Source organism: Chroicocephalus ridibundus, chromosome 2 (assembly GCF_963924245.1).
Source record: "Chroicocephalus ridibundus chromosome 2, bChrRid1.1, whole genome shotgun sequence".
Classification (NCBI taxonomy): domain Eukaryota; kingdom Metazoa; phylum Chordata; class Aves; order Charadriiformes; family Laridae; genus Chroicocephalus; species Chroicocephalus ridibundus.
The window spans coordinates 122,307,927-122,329,060 of NC_086285.1; the positions used below are offsets into that span (position 1 = coordinate 122,307,927).

The following is a 21,134-nucleotide window of genomic DNA, read 5'->3' on the forward strand; positions in this document are numbered from 1 at the left end:
AGTACATTGTTGGAAATTTTTTTTCCCATTACAAATTGAAAGAAAATGCAAAAAAAAAAATAAATTCTGAAATGGAAAGCTTGGAATACCTATTTTTTATCCCCCCAGAAATACCAACATATAGTATTTCTATGATGAAATATATTCCCTGAGATCTCTGGTAGATTCAAGGGTTAAAACAGTTTGATAAGTGATCTAAATTTGTGGGAAGTAATGAAAACCGAAAAGAATAATGATTATTAGAACTAAAATGTGTTATGATACCTAGACTTCCCATCTCTATGACAATTTAATGTCAAGAAATCTGTACACCTGGTATGCCATAGGTCTTTCCCAACTACCTTCATGACTATCAGGCAGATTGCTGTGCTCAAACTCCTCAAATACTATGTCTGCCACAACCTGCCTCACTGGGACAAGTGTTCTTGGGAGGTACCCAAATTGCAGAGAGAGGTTTGACTTAAAAACTGCAGGCTAGTTGCCTCAGGTCCACGGGCCACAGCCAGTAAAGCCCTGGTTCCCGTAGAGGTCCTGGAGCCATATCTTCACACGACAGGTTCAGAGGATGCATAAATACACAAGGACACTCAACACTGTCAGTTAAGAACTGTTTTCTCAAGCTTTTCCCAGCTAATTCTAGCTGAGGCCATTCTTGCTGATTTATGCTATTTTAATTCTTTCTGGCAGAAAGGCTTAAGAAGGTGCAATACAAAGTTTCTACCAGTTTCTGGAATAATGGTTTGCATAACAAGGTGCATTAATCTTATATGTTAAACTATTAAGAAATTTTTAGTTTTTCAAGCGTACAAGCATGGAAAATGTAGGCCTAATAAGACTTTAACATAAGTACCCCTAGTAAGGCATTTGGGATGAGTTACAGTGTAGGTGTGCTTTATAATCCTGAAAGATTCTAATAATTTTGTTTATGAGCTAAAAAGGAAAGCAAAAGTATGATTTTTATTAATTTATAGGATTTTGTTGGTTGTTTGCTGCAAGTTTTTTTTGTCAATTATTGAATGCTAAGTCAAACTATTTTGACATCAAATATTTTTATAAAGTATTTGCAAGATTAAGCTGTAACACTGTGACCTTAATGATGCTCTTAATGTAAGTTTGAAGTAAATGTGAGTGAACGTGAATTTATGTAGCTAATAAGAATGTAAATCTCAAACTATTAATCCATGCGGTTAAAAATGAATATGTAAAATAGATAAAATAAGATATGGATATCTTTTGAACTTTTGAACTTTTCCTCAGGAAGTTGTTTACTACTCTGCAACATTCAACCTGACTACTTTACATGTAAATAAAAGTAAGACAGTAAAAACTTTAAAGAAAAAAAAAAAAGAGGGCAGTTGAATTTCATAACGTAAGCCATTCTGCCTGTTGATTCTACCTTTTTTGATTAAATAAATTTGTGACTCAGTAATAATTCTATAATTCTCTATAAAGTGGTACAGAACAGACAAGTGATATATTAGGGGCAAGTTAGCACACATTCATAGATTTCCCAGTACAAAAATCTCAGAACACTCAGATCAGAGTAAGGTTTACTTCCTAAGGGAAGTGTGTTGCAAAACTTGCCCAAAGCTAAGTTTCCTGCTTAAAAAATATTTTCATGGACACATGAAACAAGACAGAAGATCACATCCACCAGCTGACTGAGGACTGATCAGCCTCAGACCAGGTCTTTCCTGCAAGATGTGCATACAGGCATATTAAAGTTTATGTACATGTTAGAAAGAATTGTCAAGTAGAAGTGCTAACAATGTCCATCTCTTTCTACTTTGTTTGGTAAAGAAGAGGTGCTACCCCAGCCTGTCTTTTCCCATTCTGTTCAGCCTGTGCTGGATAGGGTTTCGAATAAGCATATGATATGAGGAAAAAAAACAATTATATTCTTTTTAATTAAAGGTAGACTCCATTAGGAAATAATGAATAAGAAGGTTGTGCTTTAAGGTAAAAAGTTGCGAGTGGAAGAACTGAGCTCACGCAACTTTCTTTGATCTTTTGCCTCTAAGTGAAGTTACTGATACGCAGCAATTCAACACATAAAAACACCCTCTACTGATGAAAGTATTTGATGTTTTACAAAACATAATTTTCGTTTATCGCCTGCTACCTTTAAACTCAAAAACTGTCATCACAACCTCCTTAGGATCAACTCCTGTCAATATAGCATGGGAAGAATATTTGATCTGCAAACTTGCTGGCTTTGTGAAATCGAGGTCTGTGCATAATGTCATCGCCATCCATGACCCCTATTTAAAGACTGTCTACTGTAAGAAACCTGAGCCATTACAAGTACTCAGAATATTCCAGTTGATCTTGTTTGTCTTGATACCACAGGTGTCACTGAGGCAGAAAAAGTGGAAAGTATTCTGAAAACATCTATGAATATGCAGGAAAAAGGCACTTTTTCCTCATCTTTTCTCTTCAGACATTAGACAACACTCAATTTTAAAGCTAAATGCCTAAACGAATTATCAAATTTATGTATTTCTTTTCGAAAAAAACCAAGATATTTCACTTCCTGTAATGGGACACCTTCTTCTGGGAGACTGTAGGATGTTACTAACACTGAAGTCCTACAGACATCACTGAGCTCTGTGACTGCTTCTGTTCTATGCAACAAAACTGTAACTGACTGGCCACCCATACGGCTGATGCATATGGAAAGGAGACTGACTTCTCTATAAATTATCCCAATAGCTTCCTTTTGCTATCAAAATAATAATTTGATTTGGCTGCCTGTTGTATTAATTTCCTGATCGAGTCATTTGAACTTATTGAGTTATTGATTCAAATTTAATTATAACATTAACTTGATGTTTACATTGTTTAAATATAATTAGCTCAAAGAAATTTTAGTAAATTTGCATAATAAAAAGCTTACTGAAGATATATGTTTTTACCCATGTTTTCATATGAAACTCGCTATTCTGTCAATTTACTGTACTGTCAAAAGCCTGAAGGTAGAAAAAAGCTCAGTTAAAAATACTGGAAATGATACAATTTTGATTACTAGCTACTATGTAGTCTTGTTATACTGGCAAAGAACAAATGTCAGCTCCATTACCCATTTCTGCTCCTAACCAAAACAGCTCTGAAAGCTGGTTAAACATTCAAAAACTGATAACAATTCTGACATTTCTTCTATGATAATTTTCATTTCTTTCACACTGAACCCTCAACAGTATTATTTTTCATTTCAGATTTGTAAGGAAATGGGAATGAAGAGGCCATTTTTTGTCATAATTTTATCCATGCTTTCACTATCAGTCTTGTGAAGACACAAAGCAATGCAAGATCTTCAGATAAGTGAACTGACTAAGCAAAAACACATTTTAGAGACAGAAATGTGGGGGTTTTTTTGTTTATATGAGAACAGTATTTTTTTCAGTCAGGTCAATTAATGGGAACAACAAAATCATAAGGAATTAATTGGCTAAACTGACATGTGTCCATTGTCAGATTTACTTTCTATTCTATTTGGTCTTTCTAAACAACAGGGACATTATTTTTAAAACACTTATATCCCAGACGAGCAAAGGCAGAAATATCCAAGAAGGCTCAGAGTCAGACACATGCATGAGAAACACAGGAAAATATGTTCTTTATAAAAGCATAAAAGAACTTCACTTGACTTGCATGACTTTTTGTATCAAGCATGCTACAGCAGTCTTTTGATTCTAATATGAAACTATAGTAAGGATCATTGCACTAATGCATGAGGATTTGTGATAATGTTGCAGAAATTTTACTGTCAAAACTGAACTGCAGTGTAATGACTTTTGTTATCATGGTTTCTAATAACTATTCAGTATGAATTGACCCTACATATGTTTTACTGCAATAATATGTCAGTTATCCAGAAAGTAAAAAAAAAGAAACAGAAATCAATAGGCCTCCTCCCTCCAACCTCTCACTATATTGTGGCCACCTGAAGATAGCACATCATGAATACGAGAATGAATGTATTACTTACATTTTAAAGCAATTATCATTTGCATAGAGACTATTTTTAAATAGAAGTTATGTGAGCAAGAACAATTACCAAAGTTTTGTCAGACTGTGCCCACTTGCAGTGTTAATGACAGATTCAATTATATCCGTTCTTAACATATAATGACATCTCATACCTCTGTATTCAGGAATCAACTCTGTTTTCATTATGAGAACAAATGACGATGTCTACAGTACAATCATTGACGTGTTAGCACAATACAGTGGAAGTATCAAATTTTACTCATGGTACAGATATTCTAACATTGTTCAGTACAAAAAGAAAGATATGGTAAATAATTCATTTGGTTTTCATGCATAATCATATTCCTTGTGCTAATATGCTAGCCCATGGAGATTTCCAGAAGGAACTGCTGTTACATATTTGCAGGGCAGAAGCTGTATTACGCACTATTTTGTTACTGAAAGTCTACCACATAAAGACGAACCTACAATTCTTTTACATACAAGATTATGCCGCACTGAAATACGCATGTAAAACCAAGTAATCTATCAGTGTTATAAAAAACCCTCTGTCTAACTGGCCTCAAAAGCAAATGTTTAGAGAAAATATTAGGTACTAAATAGAATGTATTTAAAGATAATGTCAAGATCCACCAGAGTTTTTTCCAATGTCTTCTAGAAAAGATGGAAATGTGCAATTCAGTCTATAATGAAGCTAGTACATCCAGTAGGACAGACATGCCATTGGTCAGTGGAAGATATATATGAGGGAAACCAAATTGAAGAATGTCTTTGTGGAGCAAAGAAAGAGTCTTTCTCAAAGAGAACAAACTAACAGACAGCAAGAGCATGAGACTTCACTTACATTTGATCAAATTAAACATTAGGATAAACATAAATGGTTTGTGGAGGTGATTATATATGTAATAAAGTATCTTTGCAGACAGAAAAAATATTATATATTTTGTTAATGATACTAAATATTATGTATTTATGGTCTGACCATCAGCTATCAAAAAATATGATACTTCTTAAAAATATAAAATTAATTAGGTAAGCAAAACATCATCTCGAAGTCATAGGATTATATTAGACAGGATTACAAATGAACATTAGCAGATTCTAACATCTTTGTCACACAGTAAGTGTATCATTTAAAAACCTTCAAATGCTTGAATGTGATTAAAAAAATTATACTAACTCAAAGGAACATAATAGTAGCTCAGAATTTTTTAAATATCTGCATTTAGGAGTTCAGTTTTCAGACACACTAGAGTGAATATTTCCCCTTTAAGCTTAACTTGCTTGTTTTTCATAACACAAAAAGCAATGGCTCCAGACACTCTTGCAGAGAAAAGTAATAGTGAAAAACTGAACATCAGCTCTGTAAGAAAGAATGAAGCCAGAAAAGGTTTCTCACATGCATGATGTTGTGCTTATACATGCCACAACACATTTCTGAAACACTTGTTTTTAAGAATCAAGGTCTTCCGGTTTATACCAGAAGCAAAGAAAATACCTGAGGTTACAATTTGACAAATAGACTTTTAATGGAACATACACACTACGAAATTAATAAAACTTATTGTAGCTTTTCCTTTTTTTTTTTAATTTTGATGAAAACAATGAAGCATTACCCCTTCCATTTGTCATATTATGTATTCCTTTCTACTTCACAGAAAGTGTATTCTCTATTTAGATCGCTTAATATAAGTTCTTCCCTTCAGTGGGACACCACCAACAGTCAAGAACATTTCTCTCTTCCGACCATCCACTTCTGTCATTTTTCTATTTATAGAGTTTTTTTCCTTCCCTGTACATTCTCTGATACTTCCTTTGGCATTCACTCTTACGTATACAGATTTCTCTCCTTTCTTCTACCAAGCTTCTTCCTCTTGTCCTTATCCTCACATTCCCCCCGCCCCCCACCCTTTCCTCTCTATTCTTCAGGATAATTCTCACTCTTCTCCACAGAGTCTCCAGGGACTCTTTTTTTTGATCTCTGGTTTCTGATCCTTCAGAGTTCCCTGGAATCACTTTTTGAAACATCCTGCACAAAAAAGAACTTTAGAAACTTCGACTCCTCTTAGTTAAAGCTGAAATCCTTACCTGGCTTTTTGATTTCAGAAGCTTAACAAAAACATAAAATCTCATGGAATTACTTAGAACTGAAGACTTTATAATATAATAATGGGACAGAGTTAAGAAGGTAAAAGCAGAAGCAGAATTATACACCACACCCACAAAAGCAACATACCAGTGCCATAGAGCAACTCTTCATTAATCACAGGAATTTATGAAAGCAAGGAGGCTTTTCTCATTCACCTGAAACATGCATGTGTGTTATCCACCAGGCTACTATCTGTTACAACAATCATGCTAGGCTCCCCTTAAATATCCACAGGAAGTTACAACATCCAGAAAATGTCAGTGGGAGAGAAAATCCTCTTCTCATCCACCTCCTATGTATAGCAATAGGAAGGAAACACGAATCTTCTCCAAGAGCATGCCTTTGCATTCTAGACGCAGAAGACGATATTGTGCTTTTTATGGGCATAGACCGCTCCACTCAATAAGGGCACCTTCCTCAGTGCAAAGAAGCTTACAAAGACATGACAAAACACTTCATCTTACCAAAGCATTATTTCACCCATTATTAAGATGGAGCCTTTTCCGGGGCTGAACAAAACAGCTACTTAGAAGCCCAAAGCAAACCTACTTCATTAGTTAGAGCAGTTACTACATCCAGTTAAAATTATGAAAAAAAAAAAAAAAAAAAGGCAGTTTGCCTTTTACATTAGTATTTGTAAAAACTGGCTTCTAATTTTGAGTAATTATATACACAGGGAAGAAAGTTCTCAGGATTTAGGGAAGGATGAACACACTTTCTTCTTCTTGAATGTTCATGTCACTGTAATGCATATATATAGCAGAGCACCTAGAAAAATCATTACTTTGACACTCCTCCAGAATTGATTTTCTGTTGCAGTTGTAATTCGCTGATTAGCAAAAACCTAAGAAAAAAATAAAGCTTCTTTTTGTAGGACCTGTATGTAATCAACATGTTTTTCCCTTTTGTCATAATTTCTAAGTACTTTCTTTATGTGATAATGGTAGAAATATTTTGTTTTAACAGTTGGAGTAGTTATTCGTTCAAGAAAGTGAAGAGTTATCAAAAAGCAAATTAGATTAGTTGTCTGTGTAATCCTCAAATTAATATCGTGAATAGAATTGCTCTTCTTCATACACATACCACTGCTGAACGGCACAGAGGACTGTCAGAAATTCTAAACATTGCCATCATTAATTTCTAACACAAGCTAGGTATATGTATTGTAATGCTGATTATAAGCTCCTATAGAATAGCAACATACTCATAACCATTTTCTTCCTGAACAAGATTTTTAAAAGCCAAGCAAATGATTACATAGTACTGCGGATGAAACTAGATCCTGTTGGTATTGCATTGCTATTTTGCTACACTTTACTATGTTTATTTTATTGTATTCAAATTGAGAAGGTAAAAAGCAATAATATATGCCAACTCATTTGCAGTTTTCTTTGCTTCCAGACTACATCATTGAGATGCATGTTAATATCACCCATACTATGTCCAGAAGAGGTTGAGCGGGAAATCTGTTTCACAAATATTAGCAAGAACTATTACATTCTGAGAATGTAGAAGACAAATATTCTTACATCCAAAGAAATAAAAGGTCCAGATGATAATGTAACATAGATACATTTTTCTGTAGCGAGGCTTGAAGAAAGTATGCCTTAATTCTGCATGCAGAAAAAAATACTTTACATCCCTTCAAGAATACGGTACTTTTAAGAAAACATTTTGACGCTCATAGCATTGCCTCTGCTATCATATCGACAGAACATAATTGACACTCACTTGGTGAAGAAAGATAGGCAATAATTTCTTCAACTTTTTATGTTTTAGATCTCCAACTTATTATCCAAATATGGTTATCCCTAAGAATATATGACTTAAAAACAGTTTTGTTCTTGAAACATAGAAGGGCTATGCAGTTAACAAGAATATTTTGGAAAGGATTTTCTTATTTATATTTTTCAGGAACAAAGTGAAGACTCTGAATTTTAAAATTAGAGGTTACCTGAGGTAGTATATGAGGAAATGAGCAGTGGATGAAGATATGGGTATAAGACATAAAATGGATTGATAAGAGTAAAGTACTAGCAAATAACCTGAATTTCACATCTAGTTTATTTATTTGAAGACTTCTACACTATACTTTTAGAGAACAGACTAAAATATCAATATATCAGGACATGGTTCCTGCATAAATGACATGAGTTAATGAAGATTCTTACCTGAAATAGTTGATGTGAACTTGAGGTCTTGTGTGCATGACGGCTTAAATGCATACTAATTTTCAAAAACATAGACATGAAAGGCAAGCAAGCAATAACCTGACTAAAATATCTGAAAGATATTTTTAATTGATTATACTTTGTACTGATGAAGTTGTATTTTGAGAGCTATCTATAAATACAAAGCAAAGACACAGAAAAGACTTTTTCTGCGAATTGGCATTGTACTTTCACAACAAAGTTTTACAACATCACTTCACTCAGGTTCCACAGCTTTCACTGCTATATTTAAAAAAAAAAAATAAATCTGTCTTTTTAAATGTAACTAATTAGTCATTAAAACATTACACTTGGCCACCATACCACCATCATGGACGTTTTTCAAACTAGATTTTCATTTTCATTTCACTGTTTTCTAAATTAAAAGCTTACAGAGTCTGACCGAAGCTGCTGTAAAAGTCACAGTTTCCAGAAAAAGTGTTTTTTGAAGAATGGTAAGGTACGTTTTAATTACTGCATAATATATTTATATAAAAAAATAAATACATTTCAGATGCAAAAGTGGAATTCATGAATAATGAAATTTGAATACCTTACATGAATTTCTCTGTAAAAATAATAAAAAAACCAGCAAGCAAGTAAAAAAATGAAAATACAAAAAGTGTGAAAAAACCAAGAGGAAAATAAGAATTCAGGTGATAGGTATTACTAACAAGTATTATATTAACTAGCTGCATTAATCAAATTAAATTTGGAGATGAGATGAATTAAATGAGTGATATTAGCACTTTACCTGCTGATGATCTCTAATAGCAGCTTCCACCCTGATTCTATTGTCATAGAGTTTTCTGAGGTCGTCTTTACTGTTTAAGTAGTTGTTCTGAAAGATTTGATATTCTTGAGCTAACCACAGATTTTCTTTAATGACTTGCTCCAGAGCAGCCTAAAGAGAAAAGTAATTAATTACACTTACTGCAAAATATCTTTCTAAAAAATAAAATTATAGGTCACTTCCACAATTTCCCTGACTCATTCACTTACGAATATCTGCAATATATGTATGACAAGATTATGGTCTCAGTGAAACAAATGGAAAAACTGCAAATGAATTTCAAGTGGTTAGGATTTTTCTGAATCTATTTACACTGAAGTAAATGTTATTAATAAATGATTTGTACAGAAAATGATATTGTAAGTAGTTACAGTAGAAATAACTAAAAAGAACACATCCTCTACTTTACTACGTAAGACCTTTATGCATAGAAATTATCTTGTCTTAACTGCCAGAGAATACATCAAATTCTTCACCCACAGTTTACTTTTCAAAACTCTCGTTTTCCAATGTATTTGTAAAACTGACACAATGTAATACTCATGCAATCTACTAATAATTTTAATGTTTCCTATGTGATTAACTTGATTTTAAAGACTAATACAATTTCTGACTCTCATAGTTTGCTACCAGGTGAAGTTGAAGCTGTTTGGATTGCATGTTTCTGTAATAAAAAAAATTTCCATTCCTTTAAATCTAATTTTGACTGAACTCCCTTTGACTATAATGGAGTGACTCTTGCAACAGTCACATGATTTTCTAAGGTATTTTATCTAGGTTACAATGATACCATCCGATTTACTTTATTTTAAAATTGATTTTTAACAAGGAATTCTATTTTAATTTTCATTACTTTTCCATTAAAAGGCACTTGGGGGAAGGGGAGCACAGGTAGACTTTTACCCATAGAGTTAGTTGACTATTGACTTTTGACATTCGTAATTTCTTTCAATTTCATAACTATAAAACAGGATGGCTGATTTCCATGTTTCAAAATATTCCTTAAAGTACATTTTAAATGTATATCTTTAAAATAAATTTTTAAAACATCATGGCTAGTGATGACAGCTGCTACCCAGGAGAGAGATGGACAAAAACCCCCGCAATAAGCAAGCCTGAAACTTATTAAATTTACGTATGCTGTCACCTGTTGTATTTGGGAGGGATTTCTGTTAAAAATGCATGCACATTATAACGTGGAGTGGAGGAGAGTTCCCAATTACGAGGGTGTGCAGAAGCCTAGGCCAACTAATTTAGCCCAAATGTCCATGTGATTAGTGTCTCCCCAATCTAAGGCAATATTTTAAAGACTTCTAATGCAAAAGTTATATTCTAAAAGTTTTAAAAGGTAGAACAGTCTGCTAAAGAGCCTAGTTGATACAAGAGGGAGGACTATTTGTAATCCCATGTGCTGTGGGTACCCTCGCAGAAAACCAGAGCTAGCAGAACAGCTAGAGCAGTTGGAGCAAACGCTGCTATCGGCTGCTCCCTGGATGAAGCCTGTTGATCCGGCAGGAGGGAGGGCAGCCCTCTGACCTGACAGTCCCAAACTGTGAGCGAAATGTTACCACGGGAGGTGGGGAGCAACCACCTGTCTTAGTAGTAGCCTCACCAAACCCAAAGAAAGAAATCACAAATAATCTTGGTTTTATTTTTGAGATAGGAATATTACAGGTTATTCTGTTTACCTCCCTGCTCCTCTTCTCCCCTTCAACAGACTACTTTTTAAGCCAAAAGATGCGTGTCCAAGGTAGGAAAAATATACTTTGAGCATAAAGGAATTTAGATTAATTTTCCCAGGTCACTGGTTGAAGTTTCAAGCCAACACATATAGGCGAATCCTATTGCTGCTACTTCAAGCTTTGTTTGGAATGGCAACATAAATACATGTTGGGAACATTTCCGAAACAACAAACGTTTTACCCATGTATTATAGCTACCATGTTTCTCAGAAGCCAGGAGAGCTAGGTAACTTTGGTAAAATTCAAACTTTGCTTTAGTATCTCCTGTGCCTCTAAAAAAATCCTGTGAATCAGTGGACTAATAAAGTGTAAGTTCATCTGGGGTCACAGTGATAATGTTGAAAAATCCACAGGTTTTCTGAATCTGTTCCCAAGCGGGTAATTTAGATTCTCACCTTTCAAAGACAAAACTCTCCAAGGGAAATTGCAGCATGCCTGAACAGGTTCCCAGCTATCCCTTGGAGCTACTTGAATTTTGGGAGTTCCCAAGACAGTTAGCGTATTAACAATGATTTTACTCTTTTTTCTATGTGATGTCTTAATCAAGATATATCCACTTCTGTGTCTGTATTTATACGCAATTTCTGAAAACATTGGCTAGAAACTTGCTGTGGTTATGCAACAAGATAGAATAAAATTCTTCCTGTACAGAACTGTCACTCTCTACATCATTTCAATATTAAAATGCTATGTGTCTTTCAGAAATCCCTAAGTTATAAAAAGAAAGATGTACAATTTAGCGAAGATGCGATTATCACCTTCATTTTTTTTCAAGTAGAGGTAAAACCTGTTTTTCAGGCTTATATCTTCCTTAACAAACATACAATGCTTGATGTTAATATGTCAGCATTCAATACCTGCAAACAAACAATGTTTTCAGCATCACAGTATTTTCACATATGCAAGGAATATAGGAAAATGACAGAAAGTTTGCTTGTAGAATATGAACATCAATATACTAATTTTCACCAATATAGACACCTGAGTACAAGATGAGTGAAGTCCTACTATTTTGTGTAATTTAAAATGGTCCAGACATTTTGACAAAGAATAACAACATACCAAATAAAAGAAAATAGTTTTCTCCAGATTTTATGAGACTCAGTGGCTGTGTATATACGACCAGTTATACTAGTTCCCCAGTCCCAAAAATCGCTTCATGGTATAACTTAAGTCAGCTGAGACAGATAAATTGAAATGGTTCTTTTTCTCCAATTCACTCCTCTGAAAGATAAGCAAAGAGCATGCATCTTTTAAATACCTGACTGTCGTTTCTACAGAGGATTTCCCAGCATGTAGGCAAGGAAAAAAAAAAAGTATTTAAGACCATTTTATCTTTATGAAAGAGAGGAGTGGTCAAACTGTGACCACACTTGGCATGCCAGAATATATACTACACCTCTTTCTGCTGTTCCAGAAGAACAGGGATATGACTCTCAAAACTGATCATAAGATATTTCAGTAGACAATCCAGACATTTGTTTTGTCTCTGGCACTCAAACTTCTGAATTTGTAGACTTGTGAACTGATAAAAACCACCACGATTCACGATCTTGTTCTTTTGCTACAGGAAATTTCTACCTAATCCGCCACATATACTTTTTCCTCTCTACGTTCTCTTATTCCACGTAGCAGCCCAGGAAGAATCTCTGTTCTCCTGGAAAGCTGGAACACTTTTTTGTGTGTTTGCTGAACACATCTGAAGTGCAGTTCCTGTCTGCTACAATACAAATTCATACTGAGACAATGAAATATGTGGAAGCAAGAAAAAAATAAAAACACCAAAACGCCTCCTTCAAAACTATCAACAAAATGTTAGCCCAATGGCTGCTGAACTAGGTAGTAGGAAAGCAGATGCAATGCCATGCGACACAATGACGAGTTATCAGTCCAGTACCTCAGGCCATACAGAATTTCTTGTAATAGCTAAACTTCAGTCCTTTAGGGCTGCAAAGAGAGATCACCACTAACCTAGCCATGACTGGTACAGACAAACAAGGGATACTTGCTGTCTGCAGCACAGAGAAAATGTGTTTCATGTTATTTTTCCGTCCTTTTACGTACGCTAATACCAACCACTTTGTGTCGCAAGTGATCCAAGAACTATTTTATGGTTCCATGTTTATGTGACAAAAGTTTGTAAAGCATTGTAGAGACAAATCTTAGGATCAATGATTTTGTTCACGTAATGATATACCTATAAACATGATATAAATTCCTATGGTTTAGAGGGTCAATCGTCATTTCAAATAGTCACTCTGACAGCAGTGTTTTATTCAAAAGATAAGAACAATTGATTCTGACAATCAGGTGCATCAGCACAATAAACTAATTATTAAAGGATCTATATTAATTGGTTATACTACTTAAACTTGAGGTTGTGAGGAATGAAATTGTTTTCCCCAGGCAGGAATGACTGTTTCTTTTGTATGCATAAAGTATCCTGTTTATAATATGAACAGCAAAATAAGAAATAACTTATCTTAAAAATGCTGTATTCATGTGCATGTTTCCCCTCCCACTCCATAGACCTTCCCCAGAGGAGTTTAGCAATGTTTTTCCAGTAGCATGTGTTACAAATCATATGTGTCCCTTCCCAGGGCATAAAGAACATAGTGACACCAAGTGCCACAAAGTCATTGTAATACAGTTGACAAGTCCTGTGGCTACAGAAAAGAAAGTTACTTTAAAACAAGCATAAGGTATTGGGGTTTTTTTCCCCCTGTATGAGGATTGATTGATGCAACTAATGCTTATTAGCAAATAGTTTGGGCTCTCCAAGTCACAGAAGCTACAACATAATTTGAGCTGATATAATCGCCGATTCGCTCTCCTTACTTGGGATCTTCTGTTGATGCTGCCACCAGCCTTTGATGGTTGGTAATTTATGCATCAAGGATCACGCAGTTACAAGCTCTAACGTAAGTCAGGGGATTTACGTTGCTGATATTATATACTGACCTAATACAGATTTTGATGGTGTCTGAGCTGAAACAGGTCTTCCCCTGTACCTGCAGCCAACGGAAAAAACCACAGAGCCCCAAGATACTGAAACTAACTCTTCATCTGAAAGACAATATCTTTTTGCATCCATGGCATGAATTTTTGCTTTATTATGTTTGTGAGGAATTTTAGAATGTACATACACAGACTGACAGAGGGAAGTGGGAGATCATATTTTTGAAAAATTTGCTAGGGACCATTTGGAACAAATTAATTACCCTTTCAGTAGGAAACGTTTTCTGATAGATTGCATTTTTCCTATCTGCAAACTAATGTAACAATAACTACAAGTAGCCTTTCACTGATAACACAGCACCCCAAATGGCAGTTCTAACATTTTTTGAATAAACAAGTTTTATTCTTATAAGGACTCAAGTGGATAAATAGTATGGGGAATAAAATCATATATGCATTAAATGTTTGGGAGAAAATTCCTGTGGGTGGAGAGTTATACAAATAATAAATGCTGCTAAAATAATAATGAAAAAAATGCCACTAAAATAATAAAGTTATTAAAATAATATCAGAAAATATAAGCACAGACCTGTCTGCTTCAACATTACAAGTATTCAAAAATAAACAGTATGTAATACTTTTGGGGTCACAATTTTTCAGCCAAAGCTGAAAAACATTTTTGTTTTTTCATATACAGTCTTTTCTATGCAAGGAATATTCTCGACTTCCCCAAAGTTATTTTTGGCACATGAGCTAAATTGTATTGACATTAAAAGAGACCGTGGTTGTAAAATGAGATCTGAATGCTTTAAGATTTTTTTATGTTGATGTACCCTTTGCCCATGATTATGTTGGTGCAGAAGATGTGAAAAACATAAAAGGATACAAAAATTTGAAATACTAGAAATACTTAAGTTTATCCCACTTCACCTCTTTAGGGCCCTGTAAATTAAGTAAAGGCATAAATCTTGGAGAAATCAAAGGATTTACCAGTCTAGAGGCCTAAAGTGGTAAAGCAACTGATTAAGCATTTTTAGTCCTATCTTTATCTTCAGTCAAAAAACCCTGATTACAGGGAGGAACCTTTTGCTTTGTGGAGTCCAACCTCTTTGAAACTCAAGTGGCTGTTCTGGAATTCTTCTTCTAATGGTTTCAATGAAACTCCAGAGATTTTTGCATATGCTCCACTATCAGGTCTGTCAACAGCTACATTTAAAGAAGGTTTGAATAGAGAAACAAGTTGGCTTTCAGAACATAACATAAAGAATTGAGTATCTCTCTCATCTCTACAAAAAATTTGAAATGTTTGTCCCTGCTCTGCTGAATAGAAATGTACCTTAATAGTGCTGCTTGACAATTAACTAATTTTGTTGTGGATAAGCGACAAATACATTTTTCTTATTGAAAGAATCAAGGACAGGAGCGCTTTGCCTAGAGCTAAAATTTTGCCTCTACTTCAATTTTGCGATCAGTCATGATCACAAATGTTCAGAAGGACAAAAGCAACATTCAAGATCTTTAGAAAGCAACCAGATATTTTCTGTGTTCATGTTGCAAAACCAGAACTTGGCACTGCTTATACAAGTCAAGCATTTATACCTTATGAACAGGCAAAACCAAGGGACATGCAGGAGACCAGAAAGTTCCTAAGTCTTGAACTAATATGAGATCAATCTCAAGGTCTTGGTAATTCTCTTCAATAGCTCCTGAAAAAAATGCATGCCAGGAAGCACACTGAAGAACTGACAGCATGTAAGAAGATAAAGAAAATGAACAGATGAAGACAGATCTTCAAGACATCTGGTGCCACAATTGTGTTAGGGCTCAGTACTGATTTGCTGACAGCAACTTGGATATGTCACTTAAGTAAGTCACAGTCCTTTTCTTTCTTGATATCATGGAAACAGATTGGTATCAAAGCACTGAACTGGAAGTAAAAGCATGATACCTTCAGGTAGTAGGGGTCACTGACTCCACCAGTGGTGTCAGGAATGTGGCTTCAGAAGACATAAGAGCAAATTAGTGGCTCCATAGAATTGAAAAATAAAAAAGTATTAAAGCAAGCAGAACACAAGTGAAAGGTCAAAGACAAAAAGAAATTGAATAAATAACACTGCTGTTGCAGAAAACGTGAATGACAACAGACTATAAAACAAAAAGGAAAAGCAAACACATCTTGGATTTGATGCTAACGGTGGAAAACTGTAACTTTAAGAGATTTTATTACACATTTCCAATTGGAAACAATTGTTATGATATACAATGCCAGTAAATCAGGGATTGATTGAAGAGGATCTCATCAGATCCATTGGTTCTGAATGCTAATGGAAGAAACATCAATCATTCAAAGACCAGAAAACATAAAAAGAAAATTCTTTAGAGCTATGCAGTTGGTAGCAAAATGCCTCTATATCACAACAGATGCTCACATTTTTTTAAAAAATAAATTTGCTTTAAAACCAACATTTGTGCTTATTGACAATAATGTGGAAACAAGGAATACAAAAATGTTCCTTTAAAGTGTGTTATATACTCTAAAACTTTAACACTGAATTTAGGTTCATCATTTCAGACTTTTCCATACAAGAAGTTTTTATTTCAGGAAAAGTAAAAGGTACTTGTTCGGAATAAAGTCAATCTATGAATATAATGGAATGCAAGCTAGTATCAAAACTCAGGTTAAAGTTGATATAACTATAAAAAAGATTGTGAAATTACATAGAATTAAGAACTTCTCCAACCCTACATCCTCCTCCATACCTTAAGTTTATATGCTTTGCCTGAAAAGAAAAAAAAAAGTTTATGATTTCATTATTGGTTTCTGCAAAACATAGTTTTAGACTGTTAAACACAAACTTATTTGCCTATTATTGCATCATTAATTTTTCTTCTATATCATCACAGCTTGATTATATATACCTGTCAATATTTTTAGAGCATATTATGAGAGAGAACTTCACTTGCAATGCTATTCTGGAAAAGATGAAACTGCCTGGGAATGTCCATTTATTTACAGTCCAAGATTTATAAAGGCTCTCCATTTTCTTATATATTTAGGGATGGACAACTCTGCATCACTAGGGGAAAAGGCTAATTACTCACAGTAAGGTCATTAGATACACTTTCTTTGTGTCATTACAAAGACTAATATTTTTGCATTAATGCCTCTATGCAGAGTAGATGAAGCAAATAAATAATAAACCTCCTTATTCAGATGCTAATGCAAACCCACATGCTTTCAATTGTACAGCTGTAAAAATTAAAGTGAGAAAGGTATCAAAAAAGTAAACAGCAATAGTCAACACGATATCTGTTACCTACACATACCACCCATACAACTACAGTGGCTCTGAAGTGACAGAACGTGCAAATAAAGAGATTCGTGGGACAATTGTGCTGTTTTTTTATTAAATTCATTAAAAATTTAAAATTTTTTCGATGTTTCATTAAATTAAATGTGGAAAATATACTGGATTTTACAGAATATTATATTTTATTTTGACAGACGCTGCAGACAACCATAAAAATATTAGCATTCAATTCTAGCTTTGCAAATTCATCCATTTTAATTTCCACACAGTTAGAAGGATCAGCTTTCAGACTTTGCATCCAGAAGTTCTTATAATTCTTTGAAAAATTAGTATCATTAACTAATCCCTTTGTGGTAATCAACATTGATATTTTGTTCTAAAGTAATGTTCTAAATGAAATTTTGTAGGAATGTCTTTTGGCTAATCTCATATATGTACTTTGGTCCACTGACAAGCCATTTGCCTTCCATAACTTTGCTATAGTGGTAATGCATGACTGACACCCTGTGGGGTCTTCTTGGCTGGATTTTTTTTTGACCACAGCATTTTTTGTAGTCATGTCCATTTAAACATCCATAGTAAAAGTTGTTGCTATATTTTTGTTTATGAAATTCCCCTAAGACCTCCTCTATGGTATATAGTTTGATCCTAACAATTGTTTCTCATGGAATTCTGAAATCCAGTAACTGATGTTGGAGAACTGTTGACCTATTTACTTTGATTATTTCTATAGGCAATATTGAGATAATTAAGAAGATTAGACTTAAATTTGCCTTTTAAAGCACTTACTGAAATATTTACAATTAATAAACTTCCTAAAAAGATTTTTTTAATAATTTCCAATGAAGAAAACCTCACTTGAGGGAGCAGGAAAAAATCTTTTCTCCTTACTTTATTCTTTTCAGATTTTTAAAATAACAGTGAATGCATCTCCACTCCTCTCCAGTCTAATTAGAATAAATTGTTATAAAATTTTGAAAACGGCAGTTTAGAAAACCTTCACCAAACAAAACTAAACATAAAATGAAAAACTGAAGAAAATCTAATTGTTTTTAATGGACAGTTTGAAAAGTAATTTTTTGTCAACTCTATCACCTTTCTCAATAAAAACTTCAGAAGTATCCTGTACCCTTAAATATTAAAGAAGTTAAATTTTAAACATAGAGCCATAGAATGATAGAATAGTTTGGGTTGGAAAGGACCTTTAAAGGTCATCTAGTCCAACTTCCCTGCAATATGCAGGGACATCTTCAACTAGATCAGGTTACCCAGATAGACACCCATCAGAGACCCATCCAAGGGCAACTACCACCACTCTGGGTAACCTGCTCCAGTGTTTCACCACCCTCATAAAAAAGTTCTTCCTTATATCTAGTCTGAATCTACCCTCTCTCAGTTTAAAACCATACCCCTTGTCCTATCACAACAGGTCCTTCTAAAAAGTTTGTCCCCATCTTGTAAGTCCCCTTCAAGTACTGAAAGGCTGCAATAAGGTCTTCCTGGAGCCTTTTCCAGGCTGGACAACCCCAACTGTCTCAGCCTGTCCTCACAGGAGAGGTGTTCCAACCCTCTGATCTTTTTTGTGGCCCTCCTCTGGACCCACTTCAACAGATCCATGTGTTTCCTGTGCTGAGCGCTCCAGAGCTGGATGCAGTACTCCAGGAGGGGTCTCACCAGAGCAGAGTAGAGGGGCAGAATCACCTCCCTTGACCTGCTGGCTGCACTTCTTTTGATGCAGCCCAGGATGTGCTTGGGCTTCTGGTGCACAGAAGTGCACACTGTTGGCTCATGTCCCACTTTTCATCCACCAGTACCTCCAAGTCCTTTTTGGGAAGGCTGCTCTCAATCTCTTCATCCTTCAGCCTGTATTGATACCCGGGGTTGCTCCAACACAGGTACAGGACCCTGCACTTGGCCTTGTTGAATCCTCATGAGATTCACATGGGCCCACTTCTCAAGCCTGTCCAGGTCACTCTGGATGGCATCCTGTTCCTCAGGCCTTTCAATCAGACCACTCAGCTTGGTATCATTGGCAAACTTGCTGAGGGTGCACTCGATCCCACTGTCTATATCATTGATGAAGATATTATACAGTACTGGTCCCAGTATGGATCCTTAAGGGACACCACTTGTCACGAATCTCCATCTGGACATTGAGCCATTGACCACTACCTTCTGGATGTGAACATCCAACCAATTCCTCATCCACCAAACAGTCCACCCATCAAATCCACTTCTCACCAATTTAGAGAGAATGTTACAGGGGACCATGTCAAAGACCTTACAGAAGTCCAGACAGACGACATCCGTAGCTATGCCCTTGTTCATTGATGTGGTAATTCCATCATAGAAGGCCACTAAGTTGGTCAAGAAGGACTTGCCCTTGGTGAAGCCATGCTGGCTGTCTCAAATCACCTCCCTGTCCTCCGTGTGCCTTAGCATAGCTTCTAGGAGGATCTGTTCCATGATCTTCCCAAACACAGAGGTGAGGCTGACAGGTCGTTAGTTCCGAGGGTCCTTTTTTTTACAGGTTTTAAAAAATGGGTGCAATATTTCCCTTTTTCCAGTCACCGGGACTTTACCTGACTGCCATGACTTTTCAAATATCATGGAGGGTGGCTTGACAATTACATCAGCCAATTCCCTCAGACCTCTGGGAAGCACCTCATTAGGTCCCATAGACTTATCTATGTTCAAGTTCCTCGGGTGGCACAAACCTGATCTACTCTGGTATATATTGTGACCATAATATAATAGAATACCAGAACTTCAGTTATTCAGTTAGAACAGGTCTGCATTGTAGGTAAAAGAGATCAATAAGAGTATAGTTCAGCTCTCTGTCAATGCAATTTTGCAGTCGTCTGTACAATTACATTTGCACTTCAGGCTCTTGCTAACTGGAAACCTGAGAGATTACCTTATTCTCATTTCTCTACCCTACAGAGTCCTTGGCAGAAATTCCTTGTTTACAAAACAGAGAGATTAGGAATTTTCCTTTCATTTGTCCTCTTTACAGTGAAATCTAAATCTGTCTTTTATGCAAACCTTCACTGTCTAAAACCTACTCCATAAATGCTATGATGGCCCCAACACGATGCAGAACACACAATGATGCAGAAATGATGCCGTACATACAAATCAGATCACATAAAGACAGAAAGATGTGCAGAGTGCTAATAAACTAGACATGAGATGATTGGTAATCTAAAAAAGAAGACTCCAAGAGGTTTTGTGTCAAGCCCCTGTATGCTGGAGACTCTGTCTGCCTTCAGTGTAAGAACTCTGAGGTTAGTATGGAGGGGTTAACTTCTGGAAACAAACCGAAGATATAAAAAGGGGACCGATGTCCTTAAAAGTATCCACACAGGCATATTTCCCGCAGTGCAGTGTAACGCTAAACCAAAGGTATCAAGGATTTCCCCAGTTAGTTGGTAACATCAAATCTATGGTAGAACATGGTCAAGCTTCATGAGAAGTAATCTTCCAGAACACTTTTGCCATTGGCCACTGCACGTAAGAACGTTTACTGGAGAAAAAAGAGCTAAGAAACACCAACACCAGGGAACAAACACTAGGACGCAGAGGATTATAACAACTTCCGCTTGCTGTTCACTGTATAGCATATGCCACCATTTAAATGAAGCCTCCGAGAAGCCAAACTTCAAATCGCAAATGGTCTCATAAAATCTAGCACACTAAATGAGTAAAATTAAAATATAATAATAGTTTATGTAAATTGCAACATTTTATTCAAACTATTTACATGGGATTGTTAAAGAATTAATAGCAAGGCTTCTTTATTAAACATTCATTTAAAAAAAATGGTTATGCTCAGAAAAGAAATATACTTTCCCACATAATGATAAAAGTATATTCACTGTAACTTTTCAAATCAGAATAACACTTTACAGTAACTCTTATAAACAAACAAGGACAACTATGGCAAATATTTTAAACTGAGTGTAGCTATTTTTCCTCATT

At 35.3% G+C, this 21,134-nt stretch overlaps 1 protein-coding gene across 1 annotated transcript in view; it reads right to left on the reverse strand.

Moving 5' to 3' along the window:
* Positions 1 to 21,134, reverse strand: part of CCDC178 (coiled-coil domain containing 178) — a 182,156-nt gene that overhangs the window by 51,012 nt on the left and 110,010 nt on the right. The window contains exon 19 of the mRNA XM_063323996.1: positions 9,104 to 9,253. Within this exon, the coding sequence (XP_063180066.1) occupies positions 9,104 to 9,253 (150 nt within the window). The remainder of the gene's footprint in view (positions 1 to 9,103; positions 9,254 to 21,134) is intronic.